Consider the following 15,304-nt stretch of genomic DNA (forward strand, 5'->3'; position numbering starts at 1 on the left):
TACTGCGTTTTACGTAAGATTAAGGCCTTAGACTGGGGCCCCCAGTGACTGGGTAGGCCTGTAGGAATCTAGGACACTTATTACTTGTCTCCCACCTGAGACAGACTGGGAGACCCCAGTGCAGTGGGGGCAGGTGTGGGCTAGAGACTTGCTAAAGACACCACTACAGCTGTTGGGAAGAAATCCCTTTCCTTTGGGGGTTGCTGATGGGCTTCTCCTCCAAGAGTGACGAACCAGCTGGCGTCCCCCTTCCGAGAGCCTCTTTGGCCCTTAAAAGGCCAGCTGGAGCGCTGGATCGGAGCTAAATATCTGAGATTTGTATTCCGGTTTCATTCCCACCTGCGGGCTACTGCAAAGGCGTCACTCTCCCTCTCTGCGCCTCTAGTTTCCCACTCCTGCCACACCAGGGATCATCCAGGACTCTTCTCGCTGTCGGGTGCTCTTAACAATGATGCTTCCCTTGTGGGGTCACCTGAGCTGCCCAGTGGATGATCCAGTAGAATTCCCTTCTCTAAATCGTCCTTGTGCCCCCCATTATTATCTTAACGGATGGCTGTTACTTGGGGGCCACCCAGCATGCATTTCACCTTCTTAGGCTAGCAGCCACAAGTTTTCTCAGGGGAAGCCTCCCTTTTCCACCTCAGCCAGGTACAGTAGATGAAGTTGACTATACCATGGACTCCAAGGGGAGGAGGGTGGCCTGGGGACAAAGGCCTGCATTCCATTCCCTGAGCCTCCATGGAGCTGTCCAAGTGGTAGTCATGTGACCCAATTCCAGCCAACAGCAGGCCAGTGTAGGAGTGTGGAAGCATAAAACCTGGGAGGGCTTGCAGCTGGAGCTGCTGACAGCCATCCTGCCCCTACTGGGAGTCGGAAACACGATGTAGCTGGGGGCCGAGAGCTGAGGGCCTGCTGCCGTAGCTTAATCTCTCCAACTCTGCTGAGCCTGAAGCCAATGCCTCCCTTTAGGCATGTTCCTTGGGCATCAATTGTGGGGCACATCCTCATTCCAGAAACATAAAGATGTGGCGAGGGGACCAGTGTGTCAGAACTAGTTACCGTAGAGTTACTATTTCCTAAGGGACAGTTAATGAGCTGATAGCAGAGGTATGACCTTGGGCAAATCACACCTTTTCACTTAAGGCAGTTTGACTTGTGTTTTCTGTTGCTCGCAACCAAACTAATGTTCTGTTGGGTTTACTTGCTTCTTGACGCCATCGATTAAGATGATTTTTTTAAAGGAAAATATATTTTATAACAGCTTTTGGTGAAAAAGCATCTCCAGTGTGTCCTTTAGGAAGCTGACAATAGTTTGTTTTCATTTGTAAAATTGCATGTCTTTGTCTCCTTTGGTGATTTTTATTAACATTCTTCACATTCAGAGTTTAAACTTTCTTCGGATGAATTTGGCAATTTTTTCTTGTAATTGCATTGGCTGACTGGTGACAGCTTTCTGTACACTCCAACCTATTTCCATGTGCCATCATTTTAGAAGTCACTTTAAGTGGTAGTTAGGGTTCCAATCTGAAAAAGCAATGTAAACCCTTAGAACAGTGTTGGTACATAAGAAGTGCCCAGTTCATGAGCTAGTATTGTTTTGTTCCATTCTAACTACCACCCTTTGAGGTAAATATAATGATACTATTTTATGGTTTAGCACATTGAGATCAGTGACAAGGGGCATGTCCAAGGTCATTCATCTAGGAAGGAGGTAGTAGACCCCATCTGGATTCCAGCCAGAGGCTGGGCTCCTAACCCCCCCTGTGGGTTTGGGGGTTACGTTCTTAGACATGGGGAAGGGGAAGGTTATGCTCGCTCACCAGCCATACCTGCTGCCCAGACATTTCTTTACTTGATTGTGGAATCCTGGGCCTTTGAAAACCCCCGTGAAGGAACATAAGTTCCCAGGAGGGAAAGGACTTGTCTAAAGCTGTATAGCCAGCGAGTGACAGGGCTCAGGCTGGACCCGCATTCCCTGACTCCTCACATGGTCCTCAGGCCTCACTGCCCTCTGCCGTGGGCAGTCCCTTGCAGCACTGCATACTCCAGGAAGCCCTGAGCAGCCCAGCTCACATTCCTGTGCCTTGCTCTGGCAGGGTCTCCACACTTGCTGGCATTTCAGAAATGCACTTTGCATTCAGGCCAGCCCTGAGTTTGAGTCCCTTCTGCCTCTTATTAACTGTAATCCTGGGTTCATTTTCCCTTCACTGAGTCTCAGTTTCTGCACCTGTAAAATGAGCTACCAAAGCTCTTATCACAGGGTCAGTGTGAAGTTTCCAGTGAGGTCAGGGCTGAACACAGTCCGGCACCTGGCACGGAGTTCACCTTCATGCAGCAGCCATTTTTCCCTCCCCCGCCTCACCCATGCAACATACTTATTGACATTAATAATCACAAAATAAAATGAATAATAGAATGGCCAGAAAAGAAATGCAGATAGTGGCAATTTTCTTTTATTGAACTTTGCATATAAATAATTGTGGCAGGTAAAAATAACGAACTAAACCAATGCAATATGACAGTATTAAAAAACAGTAATGAACTAATGCTTTAAAGTCACATTTTTCCCCCAAAAGGAAAACACCCCATTAGAAAACACTTGCAAAAGAGTGAATCTAGGAGACTCAGAGTGGGAGTTGCACATGGAAGGACAGGGCAGTCACTCACATGCTGTTCCTGCCCTTCACACTCCATGCAGTCACCACTTATCTCACATTTGCTGTTTAAATGCAGGACTGTGGGGCATGAGGTGGAGTACCAACCGTTTCTGAGGCTGAGTTGAACCATTCCAAGTTGTTGACAGACTTGAAACAGATGCCTGTAGTTGAGTCTGGGTGTGTTGGGAGCCAAGTGTATAATGAAATTCCCTGAATTAGGTTCTATGTAGAACATAGTGTTTATTACAGGATAGTTTTAAAATGTGCTCATATCATATTAAAGGGTAACAGTAACGACAGTGATTCTGTAGAATATAGACCAACAAAGGAGTTTTCTGGGGGTGTAGGGGTGGGGGAAGGCAATGTAATCGTCGACTTTGGTTAGCAAATATAAAAAGCAGGCCAACTTTTAGTAGGTTCCTTATTGCTTTTGCACTCTACCCAGTCTGGGGAAGCGGCTTACCTTTTCAATCTCCTAACATTGTTACACAGACCACAAGTTTTTACTTTTAATGAAGTTCAAAGTAATTCATTTTTTCTTCTATAGATTGTGGTAGTTGATTTGATTTTGCATCGATTTAGTAATTAATTGGCCTACTTTCTTTACAGTGGTTTTTTTTTTACTCTGGTTTTATTTTCTTTACTCTGTTGACAGCTATTTTGCCATAGGAATACTTCCATCTATAGCAGTTCCTCCAAAATACACTGTAGAGATGGTTTATGGGAGGTAAATTCTCTCAGCTTTTGCTATCTGGAAATTGTTTAATCCCTCCTTCAAATTTAAATGATAATCTTGCCAGGTAGAGTATTCTTGTTTTGAGGCCCTTCTGCTTCATTGCATTAAATACATCATGTCACTCCCTTCTGGCCAGTAAGGTTTCTGTTGAGAAGTCTGATGATAGCCTGATGGGTTTTCCTTTGTATGTGATCTTTTTTCTCTCTTTGGCTGGTTTTAATCCTCTGTCTTTACCATTTATCTTTGCCATTTTAATTATAATATGTCTTCTTGTTGTGTTTCTTGGGTCCCTTGTTTTGGGAGATCTGTGCACCTCCATGGCCTGAGAGACTGTCTCCTTCCCCGGTTTGGGGAAGTTTTCAGCAATTACCTCCTCAAAGACACTTTCTATCCACTTTTCTCTCTGTTCTTCTTCTGGAACCCCTATAATACAGATATTATTCTGTTTGGATTGGTCACACAGTTCTCTCAATATTCTTTTACTCTTAGAGATCCTTTTTTCTCTCTGTGCCTCAGCTTCTTTGTATTCCTCTCCTCTAATTTCTAATTCATTTATCGTCTCCTCCACCATATCTAATCTGCTCTGAAAACTTTGCATTGTATGTTTCATGTCTAATACTGTGTTCCATAATGATTGGATCTCCAACCAGAATTCCTCCCTGAGTTCTTGAATATTTTTCTGTACCTCCATGAGCATGTTAATGATTTTTATTTTGAAATCCCTTTCAGGCAGATTCATGAGGTTGATTTCATTTTAATCTTTCTCAGGGGTTGTATTCATATTCATAATTTTACTTTGAACCAGGTTCCTGGTTCCTTTGGCATTTCATATTTGTATTTGGCGCCCTCTAGTGCTCAGAAGCTGTACTCTCTGTAGCTGCTCAGCCCCTGAAGCAATGTCGGGGGTTGTAGGGGAGTGTTATTGATGCCTGCAGGGAGGAAAGAGAAGTTTCCTGCTTCCTGGCTGCTGTGCCTGTCTCCACTGCCAGAACCAGTGGGCCGAGCACACAGGTATAAGCCTCTATGCTTTGCATTTGTAGTTGCTGTAGACAGGGCTTCCCTCTGGTCGGCCTAATGCCAGGGTATGGTTTGTCAGTTTGGAAGCCAGGTGCTGCTGGCCGGGAGAAAGGTGCAGTAGGCTGCTTATCGCGGAGCTGTGGGTTCTTGGAGCTGTGCAGCCAGCTAGGGAGCTGGAGTTCCTGAAGATCGTGAAAGTTCCCAACCTGGTGATCAGAGTGACCCTGGAAAATTTTGTCTACCTGTCCTTTCTCCTGAGCAGCAAGCTCTGTGTCATCCTTGACCCTTTAGCAGCCCTCTTGCTGTTAGGGCGTCTCTCAGACTGCCCACCTTTCTTTTGTCCCAGAGCTGCCAGATATGGATCCCTGCTTTCCACAAGTGGCTGGAATCTCAGTGTCTCCAGGAATTCTGCCTGTCTTAGCTTTCCAACCCCCTAATCACGAGAGCACCATGAAAACACCATGAAATGTAGGTTTGTGCTCCCAGAGCAGATGTCCAGAGTTAGGTGTTCAGCAGTCCCAGGCCTCCACTCCCTCCCTGCTCCATTTCTCTTCCTCCCTGCCGGAGAGTTGGGATGGGGTAAGGGCCTGGGTCCTGCCGGGCCACAGCTTTGGTATTTTACCCAGTTCTGTGAGATTCATTCTTTTCTCCAGGTGTTTGTAGTTTGGCGAAGTCCTCTTTCCTGTTGCTTTTTCAGGATTAGTTATGTTAGTTATATTTTCGTATTATATGTGGTTTTAGGAGGAAGCCTGTGTCTCGCCTCACACGCCACCATTTTTTTAGCTGGTGGTCCAGATGTTTCTTGATTCTATCCAGCCTCACCAGTGGAACCATTCAAGTAAACAAAGGTATCAATCAGGCTGTGCTCTGCCACATCCTGCCTCCCCTCCTGCAAAAAGCCTGAGGCACTGCTTCCTCCAGGAGAGGGCAGTGGCCTCCAGGGCTGCCCCTCCCTCCCTGCAAGATGAAGCCAGAGATGTGCTGTAGTCAATTTGCTTTATACAACAGGTCAGAGGCTCTTCCCAGGAGGAGCCGAAGTGTCCATCTGGGTAAGGTGTCAGGGGTAGGGGCAAGGGACGTAGGCTAGTTCCTGCCGATGTCGATGTTGTTTTCTAAACACCTGTGTTTTCTCTCAGGCTCCTCAGGGCTTTGATCCTGTACCAATGGAAAAAGACCTCATCAGCACATGGCTTCTACCAGAAAGTGCTTCTCTGTGAGCCCTAAGCTGTGGAGGGCCAGGCCAACAGAACACTGGGTGCTTCAACAGGACTTCCCAGGCTAAGTTCCTTGGGAGGCAGGAGGCCCAGGAAGGTATTTTTACCTGGCTTTCCTGTGGTTTGGGAAAAGTTCTGCCAGAAATGGCTAGTCACTGAGCTCTGCTGCCTACCTGCAAATCTTGGTCTTGTGTGACTGCCAGTGAGGTCAGATCTTTCTCCTGCTTCTGATCCTGTTCTTTCTCAGAGGGGAAGGGATCACACCCTGTTAGGCAGGAAAATAGATGTGAGTGGGATGGAAAAAGAATAAGGCCAGGAAAAAGCCCATTAAAAGAGACCCAGAGTTAACTAGTGGAAGCTCAGAAAAGCCGTGGAGCAGCTTGGCCTGGAATGTTTGAATATTCCCCAGAGAAAGGAGGGTACCTCAGCAGAGCCCATGGCTTTATTGTGTTAATCATACAGGCCCAGCTTATATTTTTAACTTTACCTATATACTCTTTTTCCCTAATGAAGTAGTTTGCAATCTGCCCAATTAATAATGACAAGCAAGCCCAGCATAAACAACACAGTAACAGGCAGGAAGGATTCCACCTTAAAAATAAGATTGGGTTTTAATACCCAGGACATTAAGAAGATTCTTAACTTACACTTTAGCAAACAGACAATAACTCAGCCCACCTTGGGGGCCGGGCAGGCAGTCTTGATACGCTCCCAGCCAAGAAATGCCAGGCTCCCAGGGAGAAATCAGAACAGGAAGTTCCTCGTGCTACATTAGTTCTAAGTATTCAAAGACCACCTAACAGGTCTGCACCCCCAGCCCTTAGTCACATTCCTGAAGAATCCTTAAAAGGGGGAACCCCAAACTTTCAGGGCACTCCTCTCCCTGAGGTCGCCCGCACTTTCTAAGTGCGTAACCTTTTCACTGTAAACTCTCTCTTTTGAACCTTGCAGGGTGCTGCTCTCTCTCTCTGAGTCACCTGCTCTTTTTGTCTAAGTAACTTTAAATAAATCTTTTCGTCTGCTTCACTACTGTGTCTCTGCCTTTCAATTGCTTGTCACGGTGGGGACAAGGATGAGGAAAATACACAATGCCTCCCCCCCAACATTGCCACTGCAGCAGATTCTAGGAAGAACAGAAAATGTGAATTTTGGTATCTCAAATGTGATGGTATTGGTGCTCTAGAAGACTTATGTGCCAGGGATTCAGGTGTCAGCAAATATGACTCATCTCTACCACAGGTTCTTAAAGTATTCATTGCTCAAAATCAGGGAAAGGCTCTTTATTTCTACCCTTCACAGATCATAAGACAGACAACAGGAGATAAAACTTGGCCTAGCAGGGGTTAAATGTGTGGACACTAAAGAAAATCCAATCATCTAAACCCAAGCACAGCTGAGAGCAGCTAAGGAATGGGCTGCAAGCCAGCAGCCCTCTGACTACCAAAACGAGGCGGCCTTCTCCAGCTTTAAGGATGGCAGGCCCTTCCCTACAATTCCCTCCTGATGAGAGGGTTCTGAAGCCGTCAGGCCTGCACCAGCTCAGGTGTGCTAAGCCAGAGCAGGTTCAACCATTTCAGTGACTGGCTGGCATGCTGCTTTCCCCTAAGCAGAGGCTGATGGCACTGTGTGCTCCCCAGAAAGCTGTCCCACTCGCCTGGAAAAGAAGGTAGGCCTAGGGAGTTTGCCAACTTCCCCAAGCTCCCCAGCAGCAGGTTAGTGCTTGGGGCTGGGAGGGAGGCTGAGGAAGCAGCAGTCCCCGCAGCAGGCAGGATGAGATTAGATGGTGGAGGGCCAGGAGGGTTCGCACTCTCAGAGTTTGAGGCAGTTTCCAAGGAAGAAAGAGAGAAAGGCTTGTCCTCCCTGGTGGGAGAATTCTTTCCAGGGGCCTCGCAGGGCACGGGGAGGCTCAGGGACTCAGGGGAACTCGTGTAGAAATGCTTCCTCTCAATGTCAGTGCTCACTGTGCTCGGAGTCCACTGAGAACCCACGAGCTGGATTTCTCAGAGGAGAAAGACCAAAATATAACCAAAGGGAACCGTCTCTGGAGTGTGAAATTAACCCGTATTCCTTACCAGTCTTATCCTTGAAGACGGTCTTCAGCCACTCTGTCTGAACTTGCTCATACTCTTCGACTGTGATGGTATAGCCGAGCATGGGAGCTTCAGGCTACCAAGAGGAAAAGGAGAAGCCGAGCCAGTCAGAAGGCAGTGAAAGAAACCTGCACTGACCCTTCCATTCCTGGGACTCAGGGGAGCCAGGCTGGGGTGGGCAGGGGCGGGTGGACAGACCATACCATGATAAGTGGGATCCCTCGCCTGGACGGCACCAGTTGGAATTTGCGTCTACGTGGCCGCGAGCTGCTGGGTGGAGAATCCCTGGAGTTGGCCTTCCCAGATGTGGTTGTAGCTGCAAATAAAATATCAGACTTACTTTCTTCTCTTCTCTTTGTCTTTCCAGCCTAGTTTTTAGTACTGAACTTTCACTAGGTGTCTCTGAGATTCTATCTTCCATGGTTTGGGCTCTTGGATGGTGTTGGCAAGATTATTTCTAACAGTCAAGAAGCCATGAGGTGGTAATCGCTCCAAATGTGTGCACATGGTTGCTTACTGGACAGAAATTGCCTGGACTGCACAGATTACCCCACCTAGGCTTACCTTACCCTGAACCCCCCATGTGGCCTGGGTTATGCTATATGAGTCTAGGCCACCTTTCTCCCTTACCAGACCGTAAAGCCCGAAGGAGAGGAACATCTGTCTCTGTAATTACCATGCCCCACACAAATCAAGGCTTAGTACATGTTTCTGGTGGGTTGTAGTCCATGCGCCCTCCATACACACTACCGCCAACACATGCCATGTGTTCGTCAACTTACCCTGTTCTCCCTGGGACCCCTTCTCACTTCCCAAGGGATCTGAGGAGCCAGAGTTAGGAGGAAGCTCCTGTTTTCTGTAGGAGGAAGAGGCACAATTAAGTTTAGAAAAGTGCTGTATAATGTCTTATACCCTCCTAACTACCAACTGGCCAAAGTCTAGAACAACCATGACTAAGATCGCAGTGTGTCAAGACAACAAATAAAATAAAGAGAATTCCTAAAGAAATGAAGGGCGGCAGTTGAGAGAAGCCACAGAGACACCTTTGTCTTAAAACAAGCACAAAACAATCTCCAGGACCTTCCATACAACCTGCCAAATGTCTGAGAGTTGTAGTCACAGCTCTCTCTCTAAGAAAGGGGCATTCTAGTCGGGCACCTAGAGGGTCAGCTGGGGTCTAGAATGTGAAGCCTGCTGCCCACCCCCATCAGTCACTCTGCTCACTCCGTCCCATGCGGCCCTTCCCCTTACACCCCAGCCCCTCACGCTGAAGATGAGGGGGAGCAGAGGCAGGTGTGGTAGGTATGTGATGACTGCAAGAGACGAGAGCGATTCAGGGCGGCAATGTCGCTGCCCTTTGGATGTGAAGTGCTTTGATTCTCCAAATTGGAGTCTCAGAAAGCCTGAGAGCCAAGTGAATTCCCCTCCTTTCCTACCCTCTCATTAATCCACAGAGCAAATCAGTGATTACCTCATTTTCTTTGCTGGCCTCTCTATTGTCTTCATGTAGCACGAGTTGGGGATGGAGAAGGGTGAGGCACTGGAACCTCTTCTCTTACAGAGCTAAAAGCCAAACACAAGTCACGTGACTGACCCTATGTAATAACTTAGGAGCTGACCTTCAACATAATTCTGTGGCTCTAACCCATCACTGTATATAAAGTCTCCTCTCCAAGTGACTAAAAAACATTTCTTTGTGAAGAGGGGCTTCTGGAAAGTGAGTCAATTGCCAGTATTAACTATGGGTTATAAAGTCAGAGAAAGTAATGGAATGCTAATAAATGGCGGAGGAATGAGCGTGCTTTCTGCATATCCTGGAGAGTGGAACGTCATACTCAGTGGCGGCTGAGAGCGAGCTCTGATGCATACAAGGTCATGCCGTATTAGTCCATGGACATGATAAAGGGAAACTCAGAAACTCTTCCAGTGAAAATAAACCAGTAAGCTAGTTTGGTCTTGCTTTCATTAAATTTTCAGTTTTATTTTATTAAATTTTAAAAATATGCTATTGTGACACTTGTGACTTTTGCAATATCTATGGTATTTACTGTCATATGATAATTATCCATACAGCCATCCATCCGTGACTAGCCAGCGTTCAGGATAATCCAGTTCAACAATTATGGGAAAAGTGTTTTCTCTCTACCTCATAGACTGTGCATACACGTACAACACAGACGTGATAAAAGATTTACATTTGGAAGTGTAACAAAGAAAAGGACTGTAACAAAACAGACAAGCTGTTAGATAAGGTTGGGTAGGGAGAGACTGTACCAGAGAGAGAAGACACAAAGCTGACAGGCGGTTACATAAAACTAGGAACCTTTCTGTATAAAAATATTGTCACATGTGAAAGAGACTTTACTATACACCTTTTGTGCCATTTGAATTTTCAACCATACTAATGTTTCCATAAACTATGAAGAAAATAGGAAACCAAAACACCCCAAAACAAAAAGAAAACCATAAGCAACATTAAAAGGCAGGTCTTTTCCATTACACTGATGAATTAATATCCGTACCATGTAAAAATGGAGTCTCAAAGTTCCATATGAATATAATGAAGGTGTCAAATGAGAAGTGGACAAGGAATACACAACAAGGCAACTCATAAAAACAATCTATGTCTCTGGCAGTTAGCTCTGCATTGGAATTCCATTTTTATTTGCCTAGTTCCTGCTTCATAAGGATTCAAACTATACCTTCAAACTCTACAAAGAATCTGAAGATAAGTATCGTGGTTCCATCATCAAGAAATTTACAATCTGGAAAAGAGACAGGACAGGACACAAAATGATGACAGCAACCAAAGATAAAGAAGGTCTCTGGCCAGGAGCCTAAGAAAAGATTATGCAGAGTTCAGTTAGAAGAATCAGTGGATGAAGGTGGTATCTGAGATGGTCCTTCATGATTTGACTTAAAAAAAAAACACTTGGAGACAGACAAACTTTATAGGCTTGCAGTGGGATGGGTAGTCATTCTGGACAGAGAACAGAACATGGAAAGGTCAGGATGCAGGGAAGTATCAGTATTAGGTGCTCTTAGGAACCATTTTGATTTGCCTTAATTATGGGGTATATATAAAGGGATAAGAAGTTAGAAATGCAAGCTTGAGGTTAGACAATTTAAGGCCATTGTAAATATTTCTGCCTTGGACAACAGTATGTCCTTTAAGACAAATGGAGACACCAATGCCACACACAGAGAAGTCAGAGGACTGTTCACTTTCTCTGTTACATAATTAGTACCAGTTTGATGCTGGTACTAATTTACATAATCAGTTTAATGCTGGTAATGATTTACAATGGCAAAGGTAGAACTTCTAATTTGCACAGCTTAGATTTGGGTGTTTACCAGTGTTCCTCTGAAAAATCAAAGTAAGTCAAGTAGCTGTGCTACCAGTCCAAATATGAGGGCTGCCACCTGGGCTGATCGCACTGTGTTCACTATTCACCGCCCGTTCTTCCCATGAGGCATCGTGTAAAGAAGGTTCATATATAGTCTCTGCTTCCTGACACCTGCTTCTGAGAACTTACATTTTCAAACATCACACATCTGTAGGGGGCTGCTAACTACTCACAACAGAATATCCAAAAGCTGTCAGTGTCAGTGAGTGTACATCTTGCAGTAGGCCACAGGCTCCACCGGTAATGGGAACTTTACAACAAAATGTGGCAAAGGCCTAGTACAGTGTTCTAGACCAACCGCCTGCTGAGGGCAAGCAGCAAATGCTGAAGAAGTTGAAGAGCACATCTGTTTGTAGGCATGGCAGTGTGAAAGAGCTGCTAAAGCACTGAGACGCTGTGGAGGCAAGACAGAGAAGAGAAGCCCAGAGACGAGCCTACATTTGGGTCTGCATTTTCCCCCAGGTGACCGCCATTTCCAATTAATTCAAATTAAGATAAACTAATGAACATTTCTAGAATAAGAAAAAACAAAACCTATATTTAAAACCCAAGTTTAAAGGCATCTATACAATAAATACCTGATGATTTTCAATGAATAACCTTTTAAATAAAATGATAATGTACATTATGCTGATTAAAGTGGAGATAATTTACAATTATGAGTCCTTCTTCATTTTCTCTATGACTGAAATTCAATCCTATGAGGACAACGTAATTTTGTTGTGATACAAAAGTACATCATAATAATTTAAACATAACTATTGCTCAAGACTGAAGTTACACTACGTGAAAACATGCATAATTTCAAAGCATTATAATTAGATTAAAAGCCAAGAAGGGCACATCTAAAAAATATAAAACAACCTGTAAAAAAGTTTAAGATTATTGTTACCTTGTCTGCTTGTTAGGCCACCATACATAGCATTGTATAATGTTAAGTCTGAAGCTCTGAGTGTGAATTAAGTTCCGTGAAATTAAAGGACTGTACTTATTTAAAATTATAGTAATAGGTGGCACTTCTTGAATGTTTACTATGGACAATGCAAACTCTTGAACACTGTATATGTACTACCTCACAACTACCTTATGAAGTAGGTCAGAATCATTATTTCCACAAGTGTACAGTCTTACCTTCAGATTTTTTATTACATATACTAATTACATACCTTGAATGCTCAAAAAAAAAAAAGAGAGAGTATAAGAGACATGTGAACCAAATGCAATGAGTTGATTTTTGGTCCCTGATTCAAAGTAACTATAATAAGATAGGGTAATAAGGGCAAATTGAAGTGATAATAACTAACAGTAAGTCATAATTATTCAGAGGAATAAAGGTATTGTGGTTATTAATGTTCAAAAAGTTAAAAAAAATACACTGAAGTACCTACAGGTGAAACAACATGTTTGTACTTTAAAACACAAGAGCAAAACCAACCTGGGGTGGGGGTGTTGACGGAACAGGACTGACAAAACAGTTAACTGCTGGAGCTACATGGAGGTTCATTATGATATTTTCCCTTCCTTTTGTGTATGTGTGACATTTGATGTGAAATTGTAAGGAGGAGCAATGACTATGTATCTTATAGTTCTGTTGTGATCACTGATTGAGGAAATGGATGTACAGTGCTCAGCAGAGGGCCTAGTGCAGAATAAAGACTTCGTACTGTTGTCCTCTGCATTGCCATAACTGCCTGGCTGGGGCCTTCATCTCCTACATTTGTCACTTATCATTAACATGTCATTTATATTACTCTAAGAGCCTTCTGTATGGATGAAACCTTATGTCAAATTCTTTCTCCTCTCAAAAACCTCCTCCGCACATGCATTATTTTTTTCAAGCTCCTATATATTGGGTGCCCACTTACTGACAAGCACTGTAATGGGTGCTTTTCAAACATTACCTTCAGTCTTTATAACAGTCCTTTAGAGATGAGAAAAAGAGAGTTCAAGTCATTTACCTGCCCAAGAGTCTATAGCTACTAAGTGCCAAAGCCAAGATTTGAACCCAAGTCATTCTGGTAGCGAAACTTGATCTGTTCTCCAGTCTACACTACATCCTTTCTAAAAAGAATTATAACCACTTATTTTAAAAACTTTCATTAAATTCCCAGTGCCTATAGGATTAATTTATGACCCAATGCAATCCAGACTCAATCTACCTTTTTAATCAAATTAGTACCAGTTTTTGAATTATTCATCCTTTGTCCATCTGTCTATAATAATGGCTGTGTCTTGTATTCAGGTTTCCACATAAGCATTCTGGGCTTTCTAGTTTGTTCCACTGCTCTATAGCGATCATTCAGGGGTTGGTAACTGCTGTTGCCTTAGAGGTGATCTCAGCATCTGACAGAAGGCGGCTAGTAAACACTGCATAATCAACTAATAAATGCAAAGACCCCACTTCTTCCACACCACCAGGTGAATGTACCTGAGAGATCCCTCCAGTCGAGCTGTGGTCGCTGGGAATGGCATTGTGACTGCGACCAGACATAGGGATGCCACGTGTGTAGGGGTGGAATCTCTTATTTAGGCGGCCATCTGAGCTCTGGACATTGCGGCCACTCTTCAGAGGCCCAGGCCTAAAAGGGAAACGAAAGGGAAAAACACAGATGTGCTACTGAAAGGCAACAACATTGTTTTAAGGCTTTATCCCATGGTCACAAAATCGTTCTAATGTAATGAAAAAGGATAATGTTAATTTTACTGTTAATTCAGCTAAACCTGTCTCACAAAGTCAGAAAGGGAAAGCTAAGTATTTTAAAAATTAAACATATGATTCTACTTATGTGTAGTCTGGGAAATGCACACAAATCTATAGTGACAGAATGGGGACCAATGGATGCCTGGCAGCAGTGGCAGGGTGAGAGGGAGGTTTTAAGGCTTCACCGAGGGGCACGGGGAAACTTCTGGCAGGAGTGGTGATGTTCATTATCTTGACTGTGCTGATGGTTTCACGGGTGTGAAATTAGACAAAATAGTTATTGTGGCAAGTTCCTCAAAATGTTCCTCTCTGATTTCAAAGAGGAAAATGTATAGGACAATAATTCTGATAAGGATACATATCAAAATTTATCAGATTGTACACTTTAAAGAGGCACAGTATTTTATGTCCATTGTACCTCAATAAAGCTGTCAAAAAAAATTAGGAGGAACCAACCACTTTTTCTAAGATTCAAACTGAAACAGAAATTTCCTAAACATCTTTCCTGTGAACTAGCCATTCAACCTTTGTGACAGCGCAGACAGCTCACTATCTCTGGCTGATGAATGTCAACCAGAGACCAGTTTATTCCTACACTGGGTGAAAACATACTTCCTCCTTCACCTACTTCACCTATGGATCCCATCTGGAGCCAAACCAGGCCAATTGTCCTCCTTTCCTGTGACAGCCCTTCAGACTTTGGCAGACCATTGTCCTTCCCTCCCTCACTTCCTTACGCCCCTCAGGTTTTTCTCCTCTGGGCCAGTACTTATGTACCTTTAGAACCCCCTTGCCCACCACCACCACCCCGTGACATCTTGAGCTGCTTCCCTCTCTCCCAGTGAATTTCGCTCTGTGTCTGCCTCGTCTTGCAGGGCAGCACAGCCCACCAACAGTGCTCCACGGACCACGGGACTAAGGCATTCGAGCACTACCACTGACCTGCCTCTTCCCCATCTTTGTTCTCCTATCAGCACAGAGTAGGAGCATGTTAAGCTTTCTTGGCAGCCATGACATTGTGCTGACCCAAATTCAAGATGTAAGTTACCCCAAGTCTTTTCACAAACATTTGCAGCCTCTTTCTCTCCCAGCCAATTCTTCCTCAAGTATAATTAAGCTCAAATGCAGAAATCTAACATTTTTCTTAAATTTTGTACTGTTGCATGTTATCCATTGCACAAACCTTGTGATATTTTTGTTACATACTCGGTTATTCAATGTATCTACAAACCCTCTTAGCCTTAGCATATTTTATGCATATTAATGAAAAATAGTAAAAGGAATTAGACAAAGTAGTTATTGTGGCAAGTCACTCAAAACGTTCCTCTCTGATTTGAAGGAGGAAAATTTACAGGACAATAACTCTGATAATGACCTTTTTTCAAATAGGAAATCCCAACCAGATGGATTCTCACTTACTTAGGCACAAAAGGAGTACGGACTCCTTTGGTCAGCACGGGCATAAAAGCTGACCTCACACTG

At 44.1% G+C, this 15,304-nt stretch overlaps 1 protein-coding gene across 1 annotated transcript; it reads right to left on the reverse strand.

The window, feature by feature from the left end:
- Positions 1-7,147: 7,147 nt before the first annotated feature.
- LOC140849709 (nuclear envelope pore membrane protein POM 121-like) lies at positions 7,148-15,304 on the reverse strand. Its single transcript, XM_073238053.1, has 7 exons — positions 15,242-15,304; positions 13,550-13,700; positions 9,186-9,277; positions 8,497-8,570; positions 7,918-8,030; positions 7,697-7,790; positions 7,148-7,278 (listed from the first exon to the last, which is right to left on the reverse strand). Exons 1-7 carry the CDS (start codon positions 15,283-15,285, stop codon positions 7,148-7,150), a joined length of 699 nt encoding a protein of 232 aa, XP_073094154.1. The 5' UTR covers positions 15,286-15,304.

The sequence above is a fragment of the Manis javanica genome, chromosome 5 (genome assembly GCF_040802235.1).
Source record: "Manis javanica isolate MJ-LG chromosome 5, MJ_LKY, whole genome shotgun sequence".
NCBI lineage: Eukaryota > Metazoa > Chordata > Mammalia > Pholidota > Manidae > Manis > Manis javanica.